The following is a 22,320-nucleotide window of genomic DNA, read 5'->3' as shown; positions in this document are numbered from 1 at the left end:
AAACCACTAATGCTGGAATCCTCGTAACCAGGTATAAAAATAACCAACCATTTTCTCCTGATTGACGTGTTTATAGCTTCAGACTAAGATCTGACTAAACAATTACTTCCATTTATTGCCCATATAGAGCCCAATAATGTTTGACTAAACTGCATCTTTCAGAAAGGAAACTAATCTCGAGGTAGGTTTAGTAGTCCTATAAAGGCAAACACATTGACAGGAACTCCCAGACAAGCTTAGATTTCAGGTTTCAAGCAGTGGCTTCCACAGATCAGACACACGCAGCTTCAGATTGTTTTTGTTGTTTGGTACCTGCATAACCTTATTTGAGCAAGACAGCTCTGAAGTTACTGAAGAAAAGGTGATTTCTTCTACAGGATCATAGAGAGGCATTACGTCTCAGAAACTATGAAATAGAAAACACCAAAGAGTCCTATTCACCTCAATGGGACTCTACTGCTTCTTAATGGGTAGAGCTACAGCAGCAATTAGGTGAATCACTGGCAAAAACTCTTACCAGGGTGCAGAAAGGAGATTGGAGAACCATCCAAAATAAATAGAAACTTTCTGAAGCTCTCGTCTGGTTTTCCACAGGCTTTGACAGTAGCAGTAGGAAGAAGGGAATGCATCTCAGCGAGAGACTATATGCCATCTAATCTCCAGAAACACAACTTCAAGCTCTAGCTGCCAGCCACAACAAACTTCATGCAGGCCTCATCTCCCTCATTTGGAAAAGAGGGATTCTCACGGCAACAGAAGAGCATTAGGCACAAAACACGCTCGCAACAAAGTGCTCATTTCTATGGAAACAATAAGCCATCTGCTTAGCTTTGCTACCCCGTAAGATGTTCAAAAACTGACAACCTTCAATCTTTTGAAACAACCCTAATTTAAGGAGATTTTCTGGATGGTTTTCTGGATGGTTTGAACACATTTTCTGGACCTCATGGATTTTAAAGAAAACAAATTACAACAAAAAGGGGCAATTCTACTCCTGTTAGAAGTCACAGTGACAAGACAACCCACCCCTCTACTGCTACCACATGATGCTTGTTCAAAGAAGAATTCTTCTGCTCTTTGAATCTGATTTCTTGAAGAACTTCAACCCAAATGAAAACTATTTTTGTGGCATTCATTGTCCAAGAAAACAGGGCCATAATCCCAAAGTTACAAGCAAAATTGTTTCAGGAGAGGAGTCTGGAAGTGAACTGAGCAGAGATAACGTAGCATAAAAAAGGAAACCTTTTTTCAGAGGTTTCCAGAATAACTCAGATGGGTCAAAATCACAAGGCAGGCACTCTACACAAACCTGAAAATGCAAATTGCACAGTCATGGCCAGTGAAGAATTCAAATCCTTGCTATAGCAAGCTGCTGTATCTTTCATTCACAAAATCTTTTCAGTGCCTACCCCATTCCCTATTTCCAAAAATATTCCAGGCTATCAAGAACATGCTACATACTCCCTAGAAAACATGACTATGACTTCAATAGCTATCGTTTTACTTGTATTGACAGGTTGCTTCTTCTGGAGGATCGTATGAAATATGAGAAATCTTTTGCTCATGTCTCTACAGACTGAATAAATGCTTTGCTTTAATCTCTCCCTACTGATGGGGAAGCATTAGCCCCGATGCCAGCACCTCGCAGCCTTCTGATGTTGAGACTCAGCTATTTTTCATTCCATTTTCATTTGCTTAAAGTTTATCTGCCACCTTCAGCTTATGCAAGCACGTGCATCATGAGTTTGAGTTACCATGAATTTCTGGCCTGCTTCTCATTGTCAAGAGCTGCCTTAAAACAAGTCCAGCTTAAAAGGAACAGTATTGGCTTAAGGTACTCCAGGTGAAGTGACTCCCAGTTACTTCTGAGAGCAGGTGAAAAGAGAGGGTTATTTTTGGTTAATCCCTCTTACTAGGGAGAATTGGTACAATTGGTATATTTTTATACAAATATAACACAAGGAGGAAAAAATAGAAGAAGCAAAAACTTACGCAATGGACTTTCCTTGATTAGTCACTTACTTAAAAAGGGTTAGAACAAACCACCACGGAAGCAAGGTCTCCACCAGCAGCCCTGGTCCCGAACTACGCAGGGTCATGGGACTGCTACGCACTGCACATAAACATGCTGAGCTAAGGAAAACAGGCTTGCTAGCTTTACCTACAACAGATTCGGCGGGTTAGGCAAGTCCCAACCGTCCAGCAGCTCCCCCCAGCTGCCCCAGGAACATCGGGGCACGGCAGAGCGCACGTCTGGAAAGCCTGGTGCAGCACAGAAGCCTGGGCACAGCCTGCACAGCTCTAGGAACCTGCATGGAGATGGTTCTGACTGCAGGGATTTCCAGAGACAACGCAGATTTGCAAGAGAGCTCTCGTGCCCTCCATCTGCATGTGCTTGCACCTTTGTCAATGGATTAAAGAAAGTAAACCAAGAGGAGGGGCTGCAATCTTACCTAGCTATCAGGATGCTGAAAATCCTGAAATAGAACAATTAGACTGGAAATAAAAGAAATCAATCAGTGATGCACATCACTTAAACATAATGAGAAAATCTTGGTTTAGGACTACTTCTTTTCAAAAAATGAAAATCTGCATTCGTATTTCCCACCTCCTTCCCTTAAGATACATTGCTATAGATACCAGCTAGAGAATTTGTTTCCTGCCTTGATGCAGTTCTTCCAGCACACGACAGCTACATTTTAAACAGTTTACTCCAGTTAGGCAAATCAGCTGCCTCACCATTTTAATTGGTGCTCTTCAAATCTTTTTACAGCGTGCACATTAAGTGGTAAACATCAGGGAACAGGAGGTGAAAAAAAAACAACAAACTAACCCACATTCTCCTTCAGCAGAAATTTCAGTTTCAGAACAGACAAACCCACCGAAATGTTTACTTTTCTTAAAAGCCTTCATCACAACGGGAGCACCAATAAATGAAAAAAGCTAACACGAGCACCACTGATGGCCCTATTAGGACAACAGGCTGGGGGGGACAGGAAGAGACTGAACAGGATGCCTGTCCTCAAACGCCAATGAGAAGAGGCAAAAATGGAACACTTCTGCTTGTGAAGAAGAAAATTCAGGGAGCAAACCAATCATTCCAAAATTAAATGAAGTATTTGTGTAAAACATCTTTCCTGCTTGCTTGCTCTCTTACCAAAAGAAAATTAAGATGTAAATAAAGTAAAACTTTTACAAAAATGTGATGCCTTTAAGCTTCATCTTGTTTGGCAAGAGATGGAGGTCTGGAAAAACACCAAGTCTTCTATTTTTTCAAGTTTGCCAAGGTTTTAAAATTGTTTTTTTTTTCTTAAGTGCTAGCACTTTCACAAAAACGCTGCTTTGTCACTTATGCTCTGTTATTAAGTAGTCGTACCTTTTCAGTTTCTCCAAACAATTCTGCTTCTAAGGCCTCCTGAAAGCACTAATTTTGCTCTAACCTTTTGGAAATGCATCACCAGTGCTGAGCACAGCGCTGCGTACAAGAAGAACTACTGACGTGCACAATCGGGGTACTTCCACGACTCTTTTCCAACATAATCCATGCAAAATTAACTTTACTTCTTGAACCTGAATCACGCTAAAATCACCCAGACCATCTTCCTCAGCTAGTGAATCCCACTTGCAGTTGGCTTCAGGCTAAGACTGAAATCCTTGAAAAATGCAATTTGTTCTATTCTATTCTAATCTATTCCTTACTGGGGTGGGGTTGCTTAAAAGAAACCAAGACATCACAGAGCCTCTCCCAGCAGAGCCATGTACATTCAGTCAGGTAAGACCTTAGGCAAGGCCCCTTTCTTGGGGGTATTCTACTTAAATTAGTTCACACCAAAAAAATCAGTAGTTTCACTATGTAACTGTGCAGTGGCTAGGGAAGATCTACTCCTGAACTCAGATATCTATAAATTTACAGAAATCAGCTACACCAGGTAATCAGAATTTGTCACTCCTCCCCCAGATTACAAAGAAAAAAGAAATGAAAGGGAAACATTTCTTTCTGTGCAGACCAATCCCTCCACATGGCAAATTTAACCGATTTGGATGCTAGAGACAGACGCACTCACTTTTACGTGCTATGACCGTCACCCAGAGCACAGGCATCTCTTCCTTAAGCAGCAGGATCGCTTTCAGTGCCAGCGGAACGTTTCTTGTATTTTTATTTTCAAAAACTAAATGAACTGTGCCGTTCCACAATGATGGCAACATTGCTTGAGTACACAGGTTTGCCTTTGTCAGGCAATGATTTTTTTTCCCCAGAATTCTTAACACATGCATTAAGACTCCGCTGTTAATAAATTACAGTGATAATGACTAGTGGTGTATGGATAGATAAAAAAGTAGAGATGCAATTCTCTTCTGTATACCAGAATAGAGTGGTTTTGCCATCAAAATTCTGGGAAGGAACTACACCAAAGCAACACAAACAAGAAATGAGGTGCACTGCTTCCCAGCCGAGACAGGAGGAGCAGCAATCTCCTTCTCTAATCATTTCTCTATGCTGATACCAGGCAAGTCAAGAGCTAAAAAACAATGACTGTGTCAAGTAGGGATCAGAGCAGTGTCCCCAGACAGAGGTAGATACTTCCAGGTATATATGTCCTGCCCCAATCCATAACAGCCCCTGAATTACTTCTTGCCCAGCCACCACCCTGCCCTTTTGTGAATTTTGCACTGGCTTGGCAATCCATGTGAAATTTAATGTTTTCAGATCAGTGCTTCTGTATTTAAAAAAAAAAAAATCGCTGCACAGCTGCTGATAGTGGTCCTTGACAAGAGGACCAGTTGCTGTACCTCTGCCCCTTCAAACTTAGAGCTCTAACAGATTTCATGTTGCTTCAAATAAAGATACTGCTGCCCGGCAGATAAAACGAGATCCTGCACAGAAGTAATACTGTTTTCTTCTCGCAAGTTTAAGCTCTTGTTTTCTAATTCAGCCTGCTAAGATACAGAGCAAGGTGTTTTTTAAACAAGTGCTTTCATTTCTGAGCACATGAGAAATACTGCTTCAACCATCATTCATGATATCACTGCTGACTGAAACCCATAACTACAGACTCATGAAAGCGCATTCTTTAGTTCTGTTGCAGAAAAAGGAGTCCATTCATTTTTTCCCTTTTTCCACACAGGTATTTAGAAAACCAAAAACTCACAAGTGCAATAAATTGGATATACTAAAGCATATATACATACTTTTGTCATTGCTCCTGTCTGTGCTGTGTTCAGTCCGGTGTGACCAGCCATCTGTGGAGATACTTGGGTTAAAGTCTCTGCCAGCACACTGCCTGCATTCCCCTGCATGGCAGGGGCAGAATATTGCATTCCTGCTCCCCTTCCTCTTCCAGCTGCCCCAAGAGATCCATTCATTACCTGCCCTTGTCCTTGCTGAGGCTGATTCATTAAACTGTGACCAGAATTACTGTTGAGAAGGCTCTGGTGTGTCTGACTGAAATTAGTATTCATACATATTCCAGGTCCAGTCTGTGATGTTGCAGGGCTGCTCGTCACCATCCCCACTTGTTTTTGTGCTTGAGAGTTCAGTGTTTGTGATGCAGGTGTGGTAGGTCCAGAGGTGCTGGCTACTTGCTTTGCCAGGCCTGAAGCAGACGAGTCTCCCTGGTTCAAAGGGCTCTTACCCATAGCACCCAGATTACCGATATTAGCACTGTTCGGCTGCCCCTGAACTTGACTACCAACTCCCTGCTGGACAGGGCTATTCGAGTTCACATTTCCAATTCCTGGGTTTAAGGAAGAGCCGCTGCCTCCCCTTAGAAGTTCGGAAAGTTGCTTGTGTTTGGAAGCCGCATCTGGAACGAGGTTCCCACTGCTGTTTAAAAGGCCCAACTCGCCATTGGGGATCAGCTCATCAGGAAGATCATTTTCCAAGTCAAACAAAGATCCAAAATCTGCAAGTTAAAGCAGAAACACAAGTCAGAAAACACAATAAGTAAGTGTCTAAAATATTCACCTACGTTACTACATATTTGTCTCGTATGTAGTCAATGTCACACGTTTAGGCCGAACTTCACCCAAGACTGCCAATGTTGGTGGCGAGTGCCCACTGATCCACTGCTGTGAACTCTGGCACCCTTCAGAAAGCACAGTCCCTGATGGCATACGGTGTACACACAAAATCACAGGGTAAAACACAGGCCAGGAAGTAGGGCTTTTGGCATGATTTGACACAACACTGTACCATGCTTAAGAAATGGAGGTGGAACGAACAGCGTCATCTGACCTAAGTCCCATTCTTTTTTTTTGGGCTAAAAGAAAACAGCAGAAGTATCAAGGGAGGTTTTCCAATGGATTTACTCTCCCAGAAGAGCTATCACATCACATTCCCTGACCTCTCGAGTAACCCCATTTCATCCAACAATCCTACCTCAACACTGCAACTTCTGTTTGCGTATGGCCAAAGACTTCTTCCAGCTACACTTCAATGCTTAAGCAAAACAGAACCACTACGTAGTAGTTTGCTCCCAGTCTCATAGAAATGCTTTCAATATCCGTTTCTCATCATTTTTTCCCCCATGACGTACGACCTCAAAGACACTCCAGCATTTTCTCCTCATAACGCCTGAACAGCTCAAATAATTCAAATTGCTCTCCAAGTGCCCAGCCCTCATTTATCATGGCCAATATTGACAGAGGTAATCCACACGCTGTCCAGATGGGCAAAATAAATCAATCAAGTCTTCATTAAGCCCCTTGAAGGAACTGCTTTGACCGGAACACCGAAATTCATTAAAAATAAGAAGTTGTGTTTTGTTTGTTAAGATTAGCAGCTCAGGTTCACCAAAATGTTCTATTACACATTGTGAGTGGTGTCTGTGTAACACTTATTTTAGGTATTTAACTAGAAATAGAAAGTGATCTGATTGTATATAGGTAATTTTTAATTCCATATCTGAAGACATGAGGACAAGTGTGTACATCCACACTAATAAGAGCCATCAGCAGACCAGCCCCGGTTCATCAGAGCAGCTGTTCAAACATGACACACCGCTGAAAAGTTTTGCAGTCCAAGGGCATGATCTAAAACAACCACTTTCTACTATAACATAACAGAGCTGTATTGAAATGTTATTGTGCCCCTGGAAAGTCAGCCCTGAAGAATCCTAGCCCCTCAGAGTGAGAAACAGACTAACAAAACGTTTCTAGGTTAGAGCAAACACAAGTTCTCTTCTAAAGGAGGAAATCCCAAATGCTTCGTCATCTTAAACATTCAACTCACTCCTCCAGGAGGAAAAGCTAGCACAAGACTCAGGCTGCAGAAGCGCCATCATCTCATTCACGAAGCAACAACCTGGACCACAGCAAGTGCATTAAAAAAAAAGAAAAAACAGCAGCAAAACCCACAACACATTTCACCTGCGTCACACAGCTAGGCTGTATTACCATTAACTTCCAGTACGGTGAAACACAACACATGCCATCAGCATTCAAATTCTCAGTTCATCCCAGCTGGAGAAAAACAAGCACGCATTTTAGATGTGCTGCAGGGACCACGGAACGACACCAATCATCTCAGTACCATGCACAGAAACGTTCGATTCGCCCCTGTATGAGGCTGCACGAATCTGGCCCCAAAGCATCCTTACAAGCTTGCGGGAGGCTGGCCGTGACGAAACGCGCTACGGCTCAGGAACAGACCAAGCAGGGAAGGAACAAACCAGTATTTTCTTAAGCCAATTTTGTTCATCACTAAAGTATTCTTCGTTTCTCTCTTATTTGCTACCCTTCGGTCGTTCAATTCACCTTTGAACATCTTTTACAAAAGTCCCTGTGTACTGCATGTTTTGGCGATCACTTCATCACCATCCCTCTTCCTCTTGGCACACAACCGCTGGGTGTTGGGTGCCTCTTCCCATACCCTTTTGTTCCACCTTTCCTCTCCCAACATTTCAGATTTAACCCCACACATGGCCCTGAGAGCAGCTCCTCTCTGGACCAGCAAGGCCCTATCCGAGGGTTTGCCTTCCTTAAGCACTTCTGGTCACCCCAGCTCATCGGGCACTTTGAGGCTTAAAGCACTTGTTCAGGGAACTTGTGTAAATCCCAAGAACGCTGTTTTTCCAAGCTTCTGCACTAAAACTGCTCATTCTTCGGGAACAAAAAGGGCCAGCCACGCGTGCGTGTGGCTGTGTACGGCCAGAGGGAGATGAGCAACAAAAAGGAGGGGGGAAAGATGTTGCTACAGCTTGAAAAGAAAAGAAAAGAAACAGAGAAGTTTCTTTCCAGTTGTATTTCAAAACAGGATGCTGGAGCTGCAGTGCTCAAATTTTTCTGTTTCACTGGCTGGACTCTCAACCATGTTGCCAGAGCCAAGGACTGGAAATGTTTTTGCAGTTTATGAAAAGAGTGAAGCAAGCATTTGGGAATACTTAAAATATTCTACCACTCTTAAGCTCCTGTAAAAAGTCTATACATTAATGTTAGGCACAGCAAGTTTACAGCTCTGCCTGCAGGAAAATACAAAGCAGGTAAACAGCTTAGCACAGCGGCCGTGTAAAAATTCACCAAGTATTCAAGAGTTCGGGCAACGATTAAATCAACACGAGGCATTTCACAGTTACACAACAAAACTGAAGTCTACTTAAGTATGTCTGCAACAAATCTATAAAGATAAGAGATTGTCTTGGCAGTTATACATACGTGTACTTATATACACATGGAGAAGTCTGCCTTAATGGGAACGACCCGTATCTACTGGCAAAATGGGAACTGACCTCCCCCCATCCTCACAAGAACACAACTGATCACGTCCTCGGTGCTTCAACTAGTTCTCAAAATAAACAGCATCTACCAAAAGCCTAAAAAAAAAATTAAAAATCAAGATATTCCCGTGAATTCAAACAAAGTTATCAAAAGCAATGCACAAAATATACCCAATCAGAGCAGTCCTGCTCCACTCACCCAGTTTTGTACCCGCTGCATCTCTCAAACCCCTGCTTGCTGTCACACAGCAGAACAGAGCAGTTCTGAAGGAGGTCAGCCTCCCTTACCCACAACAAACACACTTATTTCAGTGCTCAGGAAGTCATGGGCTAGAGATCAATGTGGTAGCACCTCTTCTATACCCCTCCTTATCTCTGCTAACATAAACCCAAACGGCCTCTAAAACAAAGAGCCAAAACCCACAGATACCGCATCTTTTGGGAGGGAAGGGGCAGCACTGAACCATCAGAACCCACCCCCTTTTTCCAAAGGGCTCCTTTTCCAAACTGAGAATTTTGTGTTCTTTGAGCATCTCTTTTCTCGCACAGGAGACAAACACACGTTCCCCTCATTTCAGTTTTATGTGCTTAAACTTAAGTCGTTTGCCATCCCGGACAACGCTTTCAGCAGCCATTAAAACTTTCCCCCCTTGGCTCCTTCAGGCCAGCCTGGAGAGGTGACACACCCTAAGGCATTTCTTTGTCATATGTTTAAGATGCTAAAGCAGGTGGCCAACTACCAAACTCAGCTTCAATTTTTCGGAGCTGTCTTCGCCTGGACGTGACTGGGAGTTTCCCTGCCACAAACGTCAGCTGCCCATCCACGGAGTCGATGCTGAAGTCACCCTGGAAGTCCCGGCGCACTGGCAGTATTTTCACTGTGCCTTTCTTTTCATGCCAACAGAGCTGTTACATTTCAGTGAGCCCAATTTTGTTTTGTAAGGCTTCTTTCAATCACGCCAGACCCCAGCAGACAAAGCCTCAACAGTTCAGAGCCGCAGCCATTCCCTACAATCCGATGGCAGGTAACTGGGCTCAATGGCCACACTGTTCGGCGCAGGCAGCAATTACCACATCCACCCCAGCCTCCTTCCGAGGTTTGAGGATTCTGTAATTTATTGTTTCATAAAAGACAATTAGCACATTTAAAGTTTTAAGAGCGATTAAAAATGCCCTCGTAGAAAAAAAAATTAAAAAGATTCCAGTAAGGAAATTTTACATTAGCGACTTCACCTAACGAGACAGGCACAAAGACTGACGGGCATCTGACGCTGGCTTTCGGCTTCCCAAAGCAGGCTGCTGCTTTCTCAGAAGCTGACGTTCAGCGACCAGGCTGTGAAAGCCAGCAACGAGGGACCTGGGTGGGCTGAGGAGACGCCAAAGACCGGGTGGAAGGAGCAGGGGGGAAAACAAGGGATCCATTAGTGGGCACATGGATGAGCCCCAACCGGTTACGGCTTGTGTAAGAGGAGATTTGAATAATTAACTCAACTCCTTTCTGCCCAATCTTTTGAACTATTTGTGTTTGGGATGAGAGAGACGTCTTGCTTTGCTTTGCTCATTCCTAGAGTCAGCAGATTGGATTTGAATTTTGTCCATCGATACACAGAAGTGAGCATCACCTCCAGACCTTCTAGCTACTTAACCCCCAGGAACCTCATTAGGCTAATTATCACAGTGCTCCCTCGCCAGAGGCAGGGCTGCTGGACGGAAGGCTGGAGTTTGGCAGCACCCCGGCCCCCCAGCCCTTCCCTCTGGCCGGGCACCCACCCCGTATCGGCGCATCCCCCAGTGCTGTCACCTGCCCCAGGCCCTTGATAAGGACATCAGCACAGACTCGCTCCGTACAGACCCCTGCAGACTCGTACAGACCCCCCCAGACTCTCCTCTTACTGGCCTGCAGCTGAATGCATCCCATTGAGCACCACCTCCCGAGCCCAACCATCCAGCCTTTTTGTTTGTTTTCTGTTTGCTTTTGTTTTAAAAGCACCCACCTTAGCCACCCGCTCATCCAGACCACACCATCCCGAGCTGGAGGCAAGGACATTGCGGGGGATCAGGCTGGAAGCCTCGCTCAGGTTGAGGTAAACGACATCCACTGCCTTCCCCCTGCCCCCGACCCAGTCCTTTCAATCACAGAAGGCAATCAGGCTTGTCAGGCGTGATTTAACCTTAATAAATCGATGCTGACTGTTCCCCGCCCAGAGATTTTTTCCCGGAGGACCTCCCCCCGCGATGGGAAGCAGGCTGACCGGTCGGTAGTTGCCTGAATCATCCTTTTAGCCCTTCTTGAAAACGGGCCCAACGCTTGCCTCCTTTTGCTCTCCTGCTACTGGGATTTGGGGCACGGGGCACTGAGATGGAGACGTTCGATCCCCCCGTGCTTCCTTTACAGCTCACCTTCTGGCAAAGCACACTTCTCCACAAACACTGTTCAGGGTACAACTAAGCAGTGATAAGTTCCCCAAAATCAATTAATTTTGATACAAAATGAATTCTGTATGTTCCAATAACCAAAAGGGACGCTACCAGCTTAGCATACAGTTAATCTTGAGAACAAGTAAAAGTAATCTCAAGCTCCTAAAAAAAAATCTCTCTCAATCTATTTTTATAAGACTTCAGCAACTAAGTGACTTTTCAAAACTGAAGCTCATTACACAAAGCAAACAAATCAAAAAAGTTAACGAAAAAGGGAAGAATCTGTTCGTTCTCTGCTAGCCTCTGCTGCAATACCCCTAAGCAGCGACTCAGCTTTAGAAACGCTCCCGGCTGCTGCCCGACCGCTCAGGAAGGGAAAAGTAAATGCAGCTGAGTCCCCAAAACCACAACTGATATGCGTGAGACCAAACAACTGCCTGGTAAAGGGAAGTTCAGCTCCTCTGCCCCCCTTCTCTCTCACCTCCCTGAAAGAAAAAAAAAAAAAAAAAGAAAATGGTATAAGCTGAGAGCCCTGTTTACATTGAGTTTAGCTCCCAGCCTCTCTTTCCACTCACATACTGTGTATCACCAAGTCGTTACCTCATGTTTCTCTCTCTGCTGTACCTATCCAAACCACCTGGATCATCTCTTTTGCTACACTCACAATAAAAATACAATGTGTTAAAGGTCCAGAAAAACCTCAGGTACTAACTTCAGGAATAATCACCGTTTTCAGACTTAGTATGCTTCTACTTAAAAAAAAAAAAAAAAAAAAAGTTAACAACAGCACACAGATTACGTGAGCATTCCACTACTGACATGAAGCAGTATATGAGGGGATGTTAAATGTACCCGGTACCAAAGTTCATGTACAGAAGAAACTGTGCAGAATGCACTCAGATAAGGAGCTAGTCTCATCTCTTCCCAGATGCCAGAGGGGAAAGAGAACCCCAAAAAAGCAAAACCAAAAAAAATGCAAAAGAATCCCAACAAGAACGATCTCTCCGGTCTACTCTGGAAGTGCTGGATGGCAAACGCTGGAGTAACTTTCCTTTCCTCTGGTCCTACAGAGCCTCTCCGTAACTGCTCTTCCCCTTAACTGCTTCCCAAGGTGTCTTCACTGAGTGGACACGCTGGTCGCATTAACTTTTCTTTTACGAGATCATCCTGATTAAGATTAAATATTTCAGGGTTCTTGGAGCACGTTAATGGAAGCGGGGTCTCACTTTCTCACCCTATCACAAACACAAGTATCTTTTCTGTTGCCCTATTTTAACAGCTGACAAAACATTAACGTTCAGGACAGCCATTTAAAGCAAAATCATCTGAGAATCCAGTAATAAAAAGCGAGCCCTTGCTTAAGGCAGCATGAAATGCACACCTAAACAGAGCGTCAGCATGAGAAATGCCTTTGGTTAGCTCCCACAACTGACAGATCCATTGCTTCATGCTCAGGCTGTGCCACCCTCACTGCACATCTGGGAACAAAATCAGCAGATAGCTCACAACGGTGTGAAATATCTTGACAAGCAAACTTTCACTGTGACATCCTCTGGCTGGAGACTTCTTATCAAATACACAGGCTCGCACAAGGTGTTTCAGATTTTAAATCTTTCACTCCTGCATCCTGCCCACTATGACTGATGGCACGGGTGGTGAGAACTCCATCCTAACGCTGCTTTTTAGCTCGGGCTGCTTCAAACGTTCCCTTCAGCTGCACAAGCCCTTCTGTGAAGTCCTCACCTTTGTGCACCTTCTGTATTACAAGCCCAGAACAGATCTATTTCTGCAAAGACTGAAATGGCAATGATTAATGTGCACTTGCAGTAGTATTATGAAACAAAAAGAATTAAACATTGTGCAAGATTACAATAAAACAGGCAAGTTTTCTGTCTCCTTTGTGATTTATAATAGCTCAAAAATCATGTTTCCTTTCTCTTTGTTTTAATGCCGCTTTTCCTCCGTATTTCTGGTACCAAATTACAAGCAAAAGGGTGGTTTGTTCAGCAATTCAAATTCATCTGTGCACGAACACACAACACAGAATACACCAAACGCACATACGGAAGCAACAGCAGACATGCACTTTATTTTTTTTTTTAAAAACTTCTAAATAACTTCACTCTAAAAAAGCTTCCAACTCGAACTAACTGCATACAAAAACACAATACCTGCTCAGATCTGTTTTGTTGTAAAGCACTGATTCAGAGCAGCCCCTGCTTGCTGCCTTCTCATTAATACTTTCCTTAATGGAGTCTATGAAACTTTGGAAAAAACTTCACAGCCACTACAGAAGCGAGCAGCACTTGAAGTTTCCAGCTTTCTTCGCCCCATGAGATAACGCCACGCCGGAGATGACACAGAAGCTGCGTCACCCCAGCAGCGACACCCACTAAAGCAGTCATCAAAGCGCGGGCTGTGGCAAAGCTGGGCGGGCAGGGAGAGACAAGAAGCTCGTGCTCTTCAGGTGCGACGCAGATGGAGGGGCTGGAAACTCAAATCACTTTTTCCTTCCCCCTGCACGACAGGCAGCTGCTGGTGCACACGAGGACCTCAGACACCCACCAGCAGCTCCCTGGGAGGCTCATCGGCTAGAGAGAGTAGCTCGTGGGGCAGCACTGACGTCCTTAGCACATCCTCACAGCACTGAAGAAGACCCTCAGAGAAGCAGACAACTTCACGTCCCTCTCTATACACATACAGCAGCTGCAGACCAAAGATCCTATGTTTATCCAGCTTTCCAAATGAGAAATATTCTTACACCTCAATGGCTAGACGAAGCGAACCTTTGGCGTGCCTGTGCCCTAAAGATTGAGACTCTGAGTTCCTTGTGATTGTGAATTACCCCTGATAATGGAAGTTTCAGTTTTCTTTTGATTCACGCTACGATTCTGCACAATATAGTATTTGTCGAGACATCGCTATTAAAGAGAGAATTCCAAATAAAAGATTTAGGTTCGCGCTGTATCTTAGACATCTGAGAAGACAGATGGAAAACATAACATATGTTAAAAGGAAGATTTACAAAGCAAAAATTCTTGAAAGTGTAAACCAAATTAGGATGGAAGTGTCAGATTTCTAAGTTGTCCCACATGCTTTTTCATTGTATAAGAACAAACCCCAGGTTTTTTCAAATCCTGTTTTTCGACTCCCCCTGATTTCTCATTAAACTGCAGTATTTTGATAAAACAGCAACATTTTTGCTCACATTATTCTCTATTAGCAGGTAACAACAGAGAGCAAAGCCTTCAGTAGAAATAAACACCGAGGCTAGGTGGATTTTTTAATGTGAAGTTGCAGATAGAGTATCGGAACGCAGCATGTTGCTGTGGAAATAATTAGTGGCACTGGACTATGACTCCAAGGAACATTCAGCCAGAATAGAAAGTGAATAATCTGCAACAGAAAACTGGGAATTATTTCACAAGCTATCAAGAGATCTCCAGGGTACAACAAAGACTGACCCCCCCGAGCACAGCCTTTATTCTCGTCTGGTGTTGGCAGGCCTTCTCCAGGAGCCGTGTTAATTTCAAATCATGAAGAAAATGAATCAATGTGATAAAAATCCCAAGCATATATGCAACTATCAGTCAAAACACGAATAAAAAAAGAAAAAAAAAAAAGCAGGGGGAAACAACCGCATATAGACTGTCACATAGAATTAGACCTGCAGACCTTCTGCTCAACTTTGTCATCTCATGCAGATGTTAGCATCAAACTCCTTGGAGAAATCTACAAAAATCTCCCCCCGATAAGAAACTATAGAAAACCCTGCTATTAGCAGTGCTTCGTGAATTGGCACAAATGTGCTGCGTTAGATTCTCAACAAGCGAACCAATTTCTAATCTCTCGAATCTCTTGGCCCAGACGACGGCTGCTGGCACAGCGCTACGCAGGTCAGCCGCTTCAGGTGCAAAGCAATGCCACTTGTGTCAAACTTCAGACAGCTCAGAAAGTAAACACTGCTGCTTGGCGTGACATCCCTCACCCACCATTACATATATGGCAAGAAACAATACAGCCATAAAATATCCCACGCTGCATTTTTCCTATCCCAGCTACAGTACAAGTGCCACGGAATAAAGGGCATTCCCGTGGCAAGTCACAACTCCACACATGCCTTCACCTACTTCTTTTCAGAGAAAGCATTTCTTCTCCTGATTTTCTGCTTAGAAATCCAAGCCTGTTCCCTTACTGGAATTACTCTTTTTCTTCTCCCAGAGAGAGAGAAGGAGAAAGCATGCATATAAAAGCCATTTCTTACTGTCACAGTCCGCAACTGACACTGAAGTTTTGCTCACGTCATGTAAAACGAGCACACCAATTAAACAGCTTCCGGGAAACTTCTCCACTCTGCAGGAATGAACCCTAAGACACACACACACTAATGCTCTCACGCACACAAAGTTTGGCCTTGGATAACTGAGCAATCAGTGAACTCCCAGCTACGTACGGGAACGCTAGCCGAGAAAGCCTGGGTGTCTCCGCTGAGTTACTTTGTTCGAAAGGCGGACCTTCTCTTTTAAAGCTAAAAGCCAAATCCCCTGAGAGATACACCTACCCGGTTTTTGGCACACTGCAAGAGAACAAGATCAAATCAGGCTGTGTACTGAGACACAAACTCCCCTCGGTGAAGTTCCGTAGCTCCCCGGGAGCTGAGCAGAGCTCTGCTTATCTCAGCACAGGCAAGGGAACGTGCGACAAGCCCAGTCCTTCCCCAGTGTTAAAACATGGGAACCTCAACGCTACCACACCGGGCCGTACAGAGAACGTGAATTACTGGAGTTCTCAGCCTGCAGCTTTCGCAGCAGCTGCACCACTTAATCTGTTTATGATCTGAAGCTGTGAAAAAAACACGAGAAAGTATGAGGTGCAAATCCAGCTCTAATGGACTTTTTGAAGCTGCTCGTCTCACCTTCTTTCCAACTTCACCTACTTCAGGGGTACATTAACTCGTACCGCAGCTCAGGACACCCCCTGCTCTGGCCCACGTTATCACTTGTCACTTCTGGAGCTAGCACAGCCCCACGACTGCAGCAGGCCGCAGGGTACGCAACAAATGCCGACGGCTGCGTTACTCACGGTGCAGCACACAACGCCACCGAGCCAGCTATCTGCAGAGCGGTGGTGACAGGGCACCTGAAGCATGCTGGCTGTACTGCCGCGCCGTGCAGGCACACTTTCCACAACCTGCGTGCAGAGTTCAGACCAGGACCAGCCCCAGAGCGCTGCCAGTTCGCTGCATGTTCTGCTGAGCGATCAATACCGGCAGCGTTGGGAGCAGTAACACCACCCACCATTAAAATAACATTCTGCCATTACCAAAGTTTCTGCAGTTCTACTTCTTGTACTAAACCCTGCAACACACTAGATCAAAATGCCTCGCAACAGTTTAAATAAATAAGGATACAAACGCTTAGGTATGAAAATTATTATGTATCTAATAAAGAGGTAATTAGACAAAAGCACTCCTCCTGCTTGGCTAGATAAGGGGAAATCTCTCCTGTGGATACTCCAGCGTGCGAGCCAGCTCGTCGAGTGCTGCTCGGTAACGGTCAGCTACCAGCCCCGAGTCTCAACCTTCCTTTTCGATTCAAAGGGCAACAAGGCGACTGCAGAATCTATCGCGAAGCCTCAACGATGTTCACAGCAAGCCTTTCTGTTATATCCCCTCAGTTCCCCCGCTTTCCCTTCGCTCAGACAGTTGTTTTAGCTGCTTTACAGAACGCAAGCAGACCGATTTCGACTGCGCAAACTTTGGCTACGGGAAGCCAAGGCGCTATTTTTACCAGAAAGATTAAAGGCGGCTAAAATTCACCCTGACAAAAAGAGTTGCTTAACATCACCGCATCAAAGCATAAAGCGAAGTATAAACAGGTGCGAGCGGTTGCGTTCTGCTGAACGTTCAGGCCTGCCACCAGACCCCTCGCCATCGCGCTGCTACGCTCGCTTACGAGCGCCTGAACGCTTCGTGTTCAGCAGCAGCACAACTCGGCCTACCAAAACGTCTCGAAAGCACGTCCCCAGCACGTAAGCTGCTGCATCAAGTGGCATGGGTTTACGACTGCAGCTACAACCCAGTTATCCATCCCAGAACTCACTGCCTGCCCACCTACACAAAGACAACTTCCCAGGCTGTCCCAAAACTTGTTCATTTAAGCCCCAGCGCAAGAAAGCGGGCAGTTTTGGGTTCAGGAGCAGGTATTTGACAGCAATCACCACTCATACCACTTACACTGCCTAATACAACGTATAGAAGCATGCAGCAATCTTTCCACCAGCAGCCTCGGCAGCTAGGATCCAATCTAAAACGTAGTTTTGGGAAAAAGCAGCGCCAAGTGCACCAACATACCTGCGCTCTCCAGCATTGAGGCATTTTGCCTGGGGGTCACGGCACAACACTACGGATACAACCCTACTTCTCCAGGACACAACGTGGGGCTTTCCGTCCCCGCTGGCCAAAGGCCCCCTGCGCCGTGCAAAACTTCCCGCAGATACTGGAGCCTACATCTCCAGCGCGGCACAGAGCTCCCCGAGACGCATTAGAACTTGCTGAACAGGACGTAATTATGACTGAAGCATTCCAGAACAGACCAAGAGAACTTCAAAAAAAAAAAAAAAAAAAAGACAGCTTCAAACAGCCTTCCCTGGCTACCCGTACAGTCTACAGGTCTGAGGAATTTCAGAAAAATCGTGGTTTTCCCAGGTTACTCTGGTGCATTTCGTAGCAACTTACGTATCAGCCTTCCCTATAGCATTCTGTCACTTCCACAAAAGAGATTAACGCCGTTCAGTCACAAGACCTCACCTAGATATTTTTCTGCCAATTCTTACTCTTAATACTCTTTCTCTTTTTGGCATGTTTCTTGGGAGGTTGAAAATAAAAAGATTTCATGAATTAGAAAAAAAAAAAAAGCCTGAAGTATCTGTAAGCTACTGCCAAATGCACACTAAGCAAACTGAAAAAAAACAACCCACAAAATTTATCAGCTCAATTATAGTAATATTTTTTTTTTCTATCCATAAAAACACAGCGGGCACACCACGATTAACTTATCACCGACCCTCCGACGAGATTCAGGAATCTCTGAGCACAGAGGTGCAAGTCAAACACCCGACACGACCCTACGAGGGCAATTAAAACGGAACACTTCAAGACTCGAGTACACGCACACACGCGCTTATGCACACACGTGCGTACTCGCAGTGGGCGCAGGCTCGCTGGGAACAGAAATTTTGCTGCGTTTCATCACCCACGAACCCCCCTCGGACACGAAAAGCAGGGCGAAGACGCTCCGCGACGTGGGGACGAGTCGCAGCTCCCGCCGGGGCTGCCGGGCGTTTCATCACAACTTGAGTGCCTGAGCGGGTCTGCAAATTCTTTTTATCATTATTATTTTAAATTTAAAACGGGGAAAGAGCTCGGAGCGGGTCGAACCGAGCTCCTTAAACCTATCTCAGCGCACTCAGAGATGAGGGGGGGACAGGAGGAGGATAATATGAACAGATATATAAAAAAAGCAGGATAGGGATGTGGCGTTGAGGTTTTATTTTTTTTTTAAGGCTCCGCAGCACAGCCCGGAGACGCAGAGCGGGGTGGGTGGGATAAAAGAGGGGGGTGAAGGAGAAGCATGGGGACCCCCAAAAAGAGGAGGGGACCCCCGGGGAAGGGTGGGGACCCCTCAGAGAGTGGGGGCGGGCGGGTGGGCCCGGAGACCGCTCGTCGCCGTACGGCGACGAGCGGTCTCCGGGCCCACCCGCCCGCCCCTAAAAGAGGGGGGGGGACCCCAAAACACCCCCCTCCCCCCCTCCCCGGGCTCTCACCTGTGCTGTCGCTCGCGGAGAAGCCCGGCGAGTTGAGCTTGGCTCGCTTGGGGTTGGGCGGCCCGTCGAGTAAGTTCTCCGCCATGGCAGCCGCCGCCGCCGCTCGGGGCCCGTCCCGAGGCGCTCCCGGAGGAGAAGAACGAAGGGGGAAGGCGAACAACAGCGCCGCTCAGTGCCCGGCCGCCGGCGGCCCCCTCTCCCCCATACCCGGGGCCGCAGCAAGGCCGCAGGGAGGAGGGCTCGGGGCGGGCTCGGGGGGAAGAACCCAAGCGCCCCCTCCCTGCCGGCCTCGCTCCTCCCGGCCTCTCCCCCGCCCTGCCGCCGCCGAGGAGGTGCCCGGATGGCGGCTCCGGCAGTCACTCGGGGAGCATAGCGGGGCCTCTCCTCCTTTCCCCCCCCCCCCCCCCCGCCCGCCGCCCTTCCTCGGCCTCTCCGCGATGCCGGGGGGGGCTCGGCCCCCGGTTCCCGGTCCCCCCCCCCCCCCCTCCCTGCCGCCCGCTCCCCTCCGCCGCCGCCGCCGCCCCCACCCGCGGCTCTCTGAGCCGCGGACCCAAAACGGGAGAGGTGGAGGTGGGGGGGGGGGGGGGGGGGGTGGAAAGGCTGGGGCTTGGAGGGGAAGGGAAGGGAGGGAAGAAAAAAAAAAAAAAAAGGAAGGAAGGAGGAGGAAGGCGGGGGAGAGGAAAAAAAAAAAGAGAGGAAAAAAAAGAGAAAATGGGAAAAATTAGGAAAAAAAACGCCCCAAAACAATGAGCGCGCCGCGGTCGCCGCCGCCGCTCCCGGTCCCGCTGGCGGAGCCCGGCGGGCCCCGTCCGGCGCTGCCCCGCGGCCCCGAGCCCCGCTGCCCGTCTGCGGCGCCCGGCGCGGCTGCCCCGTGTCCCGGCGGGCGGCCCCGCTGCCCCGGCCCGGCCCGGCCCGGCCCCGCTCCGCTCGCGCCGCGCTCCGGCTCCGCGACAAGATGGCGGCTGTTGATTCCTCAATTAAAAAAAAAAGTTTTTTTTTCTCTTCTCTTTTCCAGAGACCATGGGGGCGGGGACGGGGAGGCGCCTGCGCGCTCCGTCACCGCGCACCGGGCACGCCTCCCCGCCGCCCCCGCCGCCGGCCGCCGCCGCCGGAAAGGCGCGAGCGGCGCCGGAAAAGCCGAGCTCGTCCTCAGTTGCTCCGCGGTGTCCTGGGGAGGAGGAGGAGGAGGAGGAGGAGGAGGAGGAGGAAGAGGAGGGGGGCGGCCGCCGCTGCCGGCTGTCGGTGCCTCCGCGCTGCCCGCTCGCCGCGCCCCCCCTCGGTCGCCCCCTCTCAGTTCCCCTCAGCCGCCTCCTCCGTGTGGCGTCCCGGTCGTTCGCCTCAGCCTCAACCGCTGGCCTCGGCCGGGCACCTCGCAGCACCCCCTGTTGCCCCCTCACAGGGTGTCCCCTCAGTGCGCACCTCACAACATGTCCCCTCAGTGTGTCCCCTTCGTGTATCCCCTCACAGCGCGTCCCCTCACAGTGTGCCCCCTCAGTGTGACACCTCACAACATGCCCCCTCACAGTGTCTACCCTCACAGCCCCCTCAGTGTGCCCGCTCTGTGTATCCCCTCACAGCGTGTCCCCTCAGTGTGGCACCCTGCAACATGTCCCCTCAGTGTGCCCGCTCAGTGTGCCCCCTTCGTGTATCCCCTCAAAGTGTGCCCCCTCGGTGTAGCACACCACAACATGACCCTTCACAGCGTGCCCCCTCCATGTATCCCCTCACAACATGTCCTCTGAGCATGTCCCCTCAGTGTGTCCCCTCACAACATGTCCTCTGAGCATGTCCCCTCAGTGTGGCACCTCACAACATGTCCCCTCACAGTGTGCCCCCTCAGTGTGTCCCCTCCGTGTATCCCCTCACAGCGCTTTCCCTCACAGTGTCTACCCTCAGAGTGTGCCCCCTCACAGCATATTCCCTCAGAGTATGTCCCCACCTTGTGTCCCCTCACAGCGTGCCCCCTCACAGTGTCTCCCCTCAGTCCCCTCACAGCATCCCCCTGCATTCCCCCCTCTCACTGTCCCCTCCCAACCCCACCACAGATTCCCCTTCTCAACGTCCCTCTGTGTCACCTCTCAGCCCCCCTGGCACCCTCAGGACCTGCCAGCCCGTGCCCTCCCTCAGGGTTTTGGGGCAACGCCAAGGCTATGGGGCCTTGTCCCCCTGATGCCTGTCTGCCTGTTGTCCCCCCACAATGGCTGGCTTCCCTCAGCACTGTCCTCATCCTCTGCCCCCTCACGCCACAGGACTTGGGGACGCCCCACACGTCCCCTGCCAAAACTCCCGCCCCCAGCACCCAAGCCTGGGCACCAGCAGCCTGTAAGAGGCCGCTGTGGACCCGCTGAGGGTCCAGCTTCCAGCAGGCTCAGTGTCCCCCGGTCCCCCAGGGCCGCCTGTCCCCATGCTGCTGGCTGGCACAGCCGCACACCGGGGCAGCGCTCAGGCACCAGGGGCCCCAGCGGGCGGTGGCGCCAGGCGGCGGCTGGGGCTCCTGCCTTTAAAAACGCCTGCACTCTGTCTAGACAGACTTTCCTGGCTGAAACAGGTTTATAGGACTGGAGCTCATATGCTTCAGTGGATTTCCATACTGGTTCCCAACTTGAGAAGCAGGTCGTATAAGCCCTGGTGACGTGGCACGCCAAGGCAGTAGCAGATCACCTTGTACCCAAACTAGTTGCTCGGGGCTGTTTTCATCCCCAATATGTCGACATGTCCCCAAAGAGCAGAAATTACTGGAGGCCAGACTGGAGAAGGGCGCTGGGACAATGCCGATGAAATCCACAAGCTGAGATGGATCAATCAGCAACTTTGCATTGGTTTAAAGGAGATCTATAATGACACCTTTTGCAAAGGGCAAGTCTCTCTTTTGTTTACTGCTAAACTCGTATTCATTACATTTACTTTGACATTTACATGCATTTCATTACATTTACTTGCAAATTCAATATTTATTTACATGGTGCCTGTCCGTGCTGAGGTCTGACTGTAATCACGCACAGGAGGTCTCTTACAGGCCTCTGCTTCCACCACTACATTACTCATTATTACACAGGTAGTGTTCCCTGGTTGTGTCTGCCATTCAGACATTTCCTTCGAAAGCAGAGTTTCCATATGCTTTCGGATAGGTCAGGGTGGGACGGGGCTTAGTGTTTCACAGCAGCTCCAGATGCGAATGCTCTGATTCTGAACTGGGTCTTGCACCAGAGACACCCCTCCTTTGGGTGGAAGGCTCAAGGTCAGTCAGTGAGGCGCTTGCTACCGAAACACCGCTGCTGCAGAAGCAGTAGAAGCTGGTGGGCACAACAGGCCACTAGCCCTTGGCTTCTGGTCTTTGCTAAGCTACCACCTGTCTGTTTCAAGC

The 22,320-nt window shown here is 48.0% G+C and overlaps 1 protein-coding gene across 5 annotated transcripts in view; it reads right to left on the bottom strand.

Moving 5' to 3' along the window:
- CREBBP (CREB binding protein) overlaps positions 1-19,480 on the bottom strand; it is a 92,834-nt gene extending 73,354 nt beyond the window's left edge. For 2 of the 5 annotated variants that reach the window (XM_068699716.1, XM_068699717.1), the window contains exons 1-2: positions 18,957-19,480; positions 5,191-5,903 (exon numbers count right to left, since the gene is read on the bottom strand). In XM_068699716.1, coding sequence (XP_068555817.1) covers positions 5,191-5,903; positions 18,957-19,041 — 798 coding nt within the window. In that variant the 5' untranslated portion in view covers positions 19,042-19,480. The remainder of the gene's footprint in view (positions 1-5,190; positions 5,904-18,956) is intronic. The other 3 variants (XM_068699718.1, XM_068699715.1, XM_068699719.1) reach the window with 3 other exon arrangements.
- Positions 19,481-22,320: the final 2,840 nt, after the last annotated feature.

This window comes from Anas acuta, chromosome 15 (assembly GCF_963932015.1).
Source record: "Anas acuta chromosome 15, bAnaAcu1.1, whole genome shotgun sequence".
NCBI classification, from domain to species: domain Eukaryota; kingdom Metazoa; phylum Chordata; class Aves; order Anseriformes; family Anatidae; genus Anas; species Anas acuta.
The sequence above is the reverse complement of the archived record's forward strand: the minus strand, read 5'-3'. Positions and strand labels throughout refer to the sequence as shown.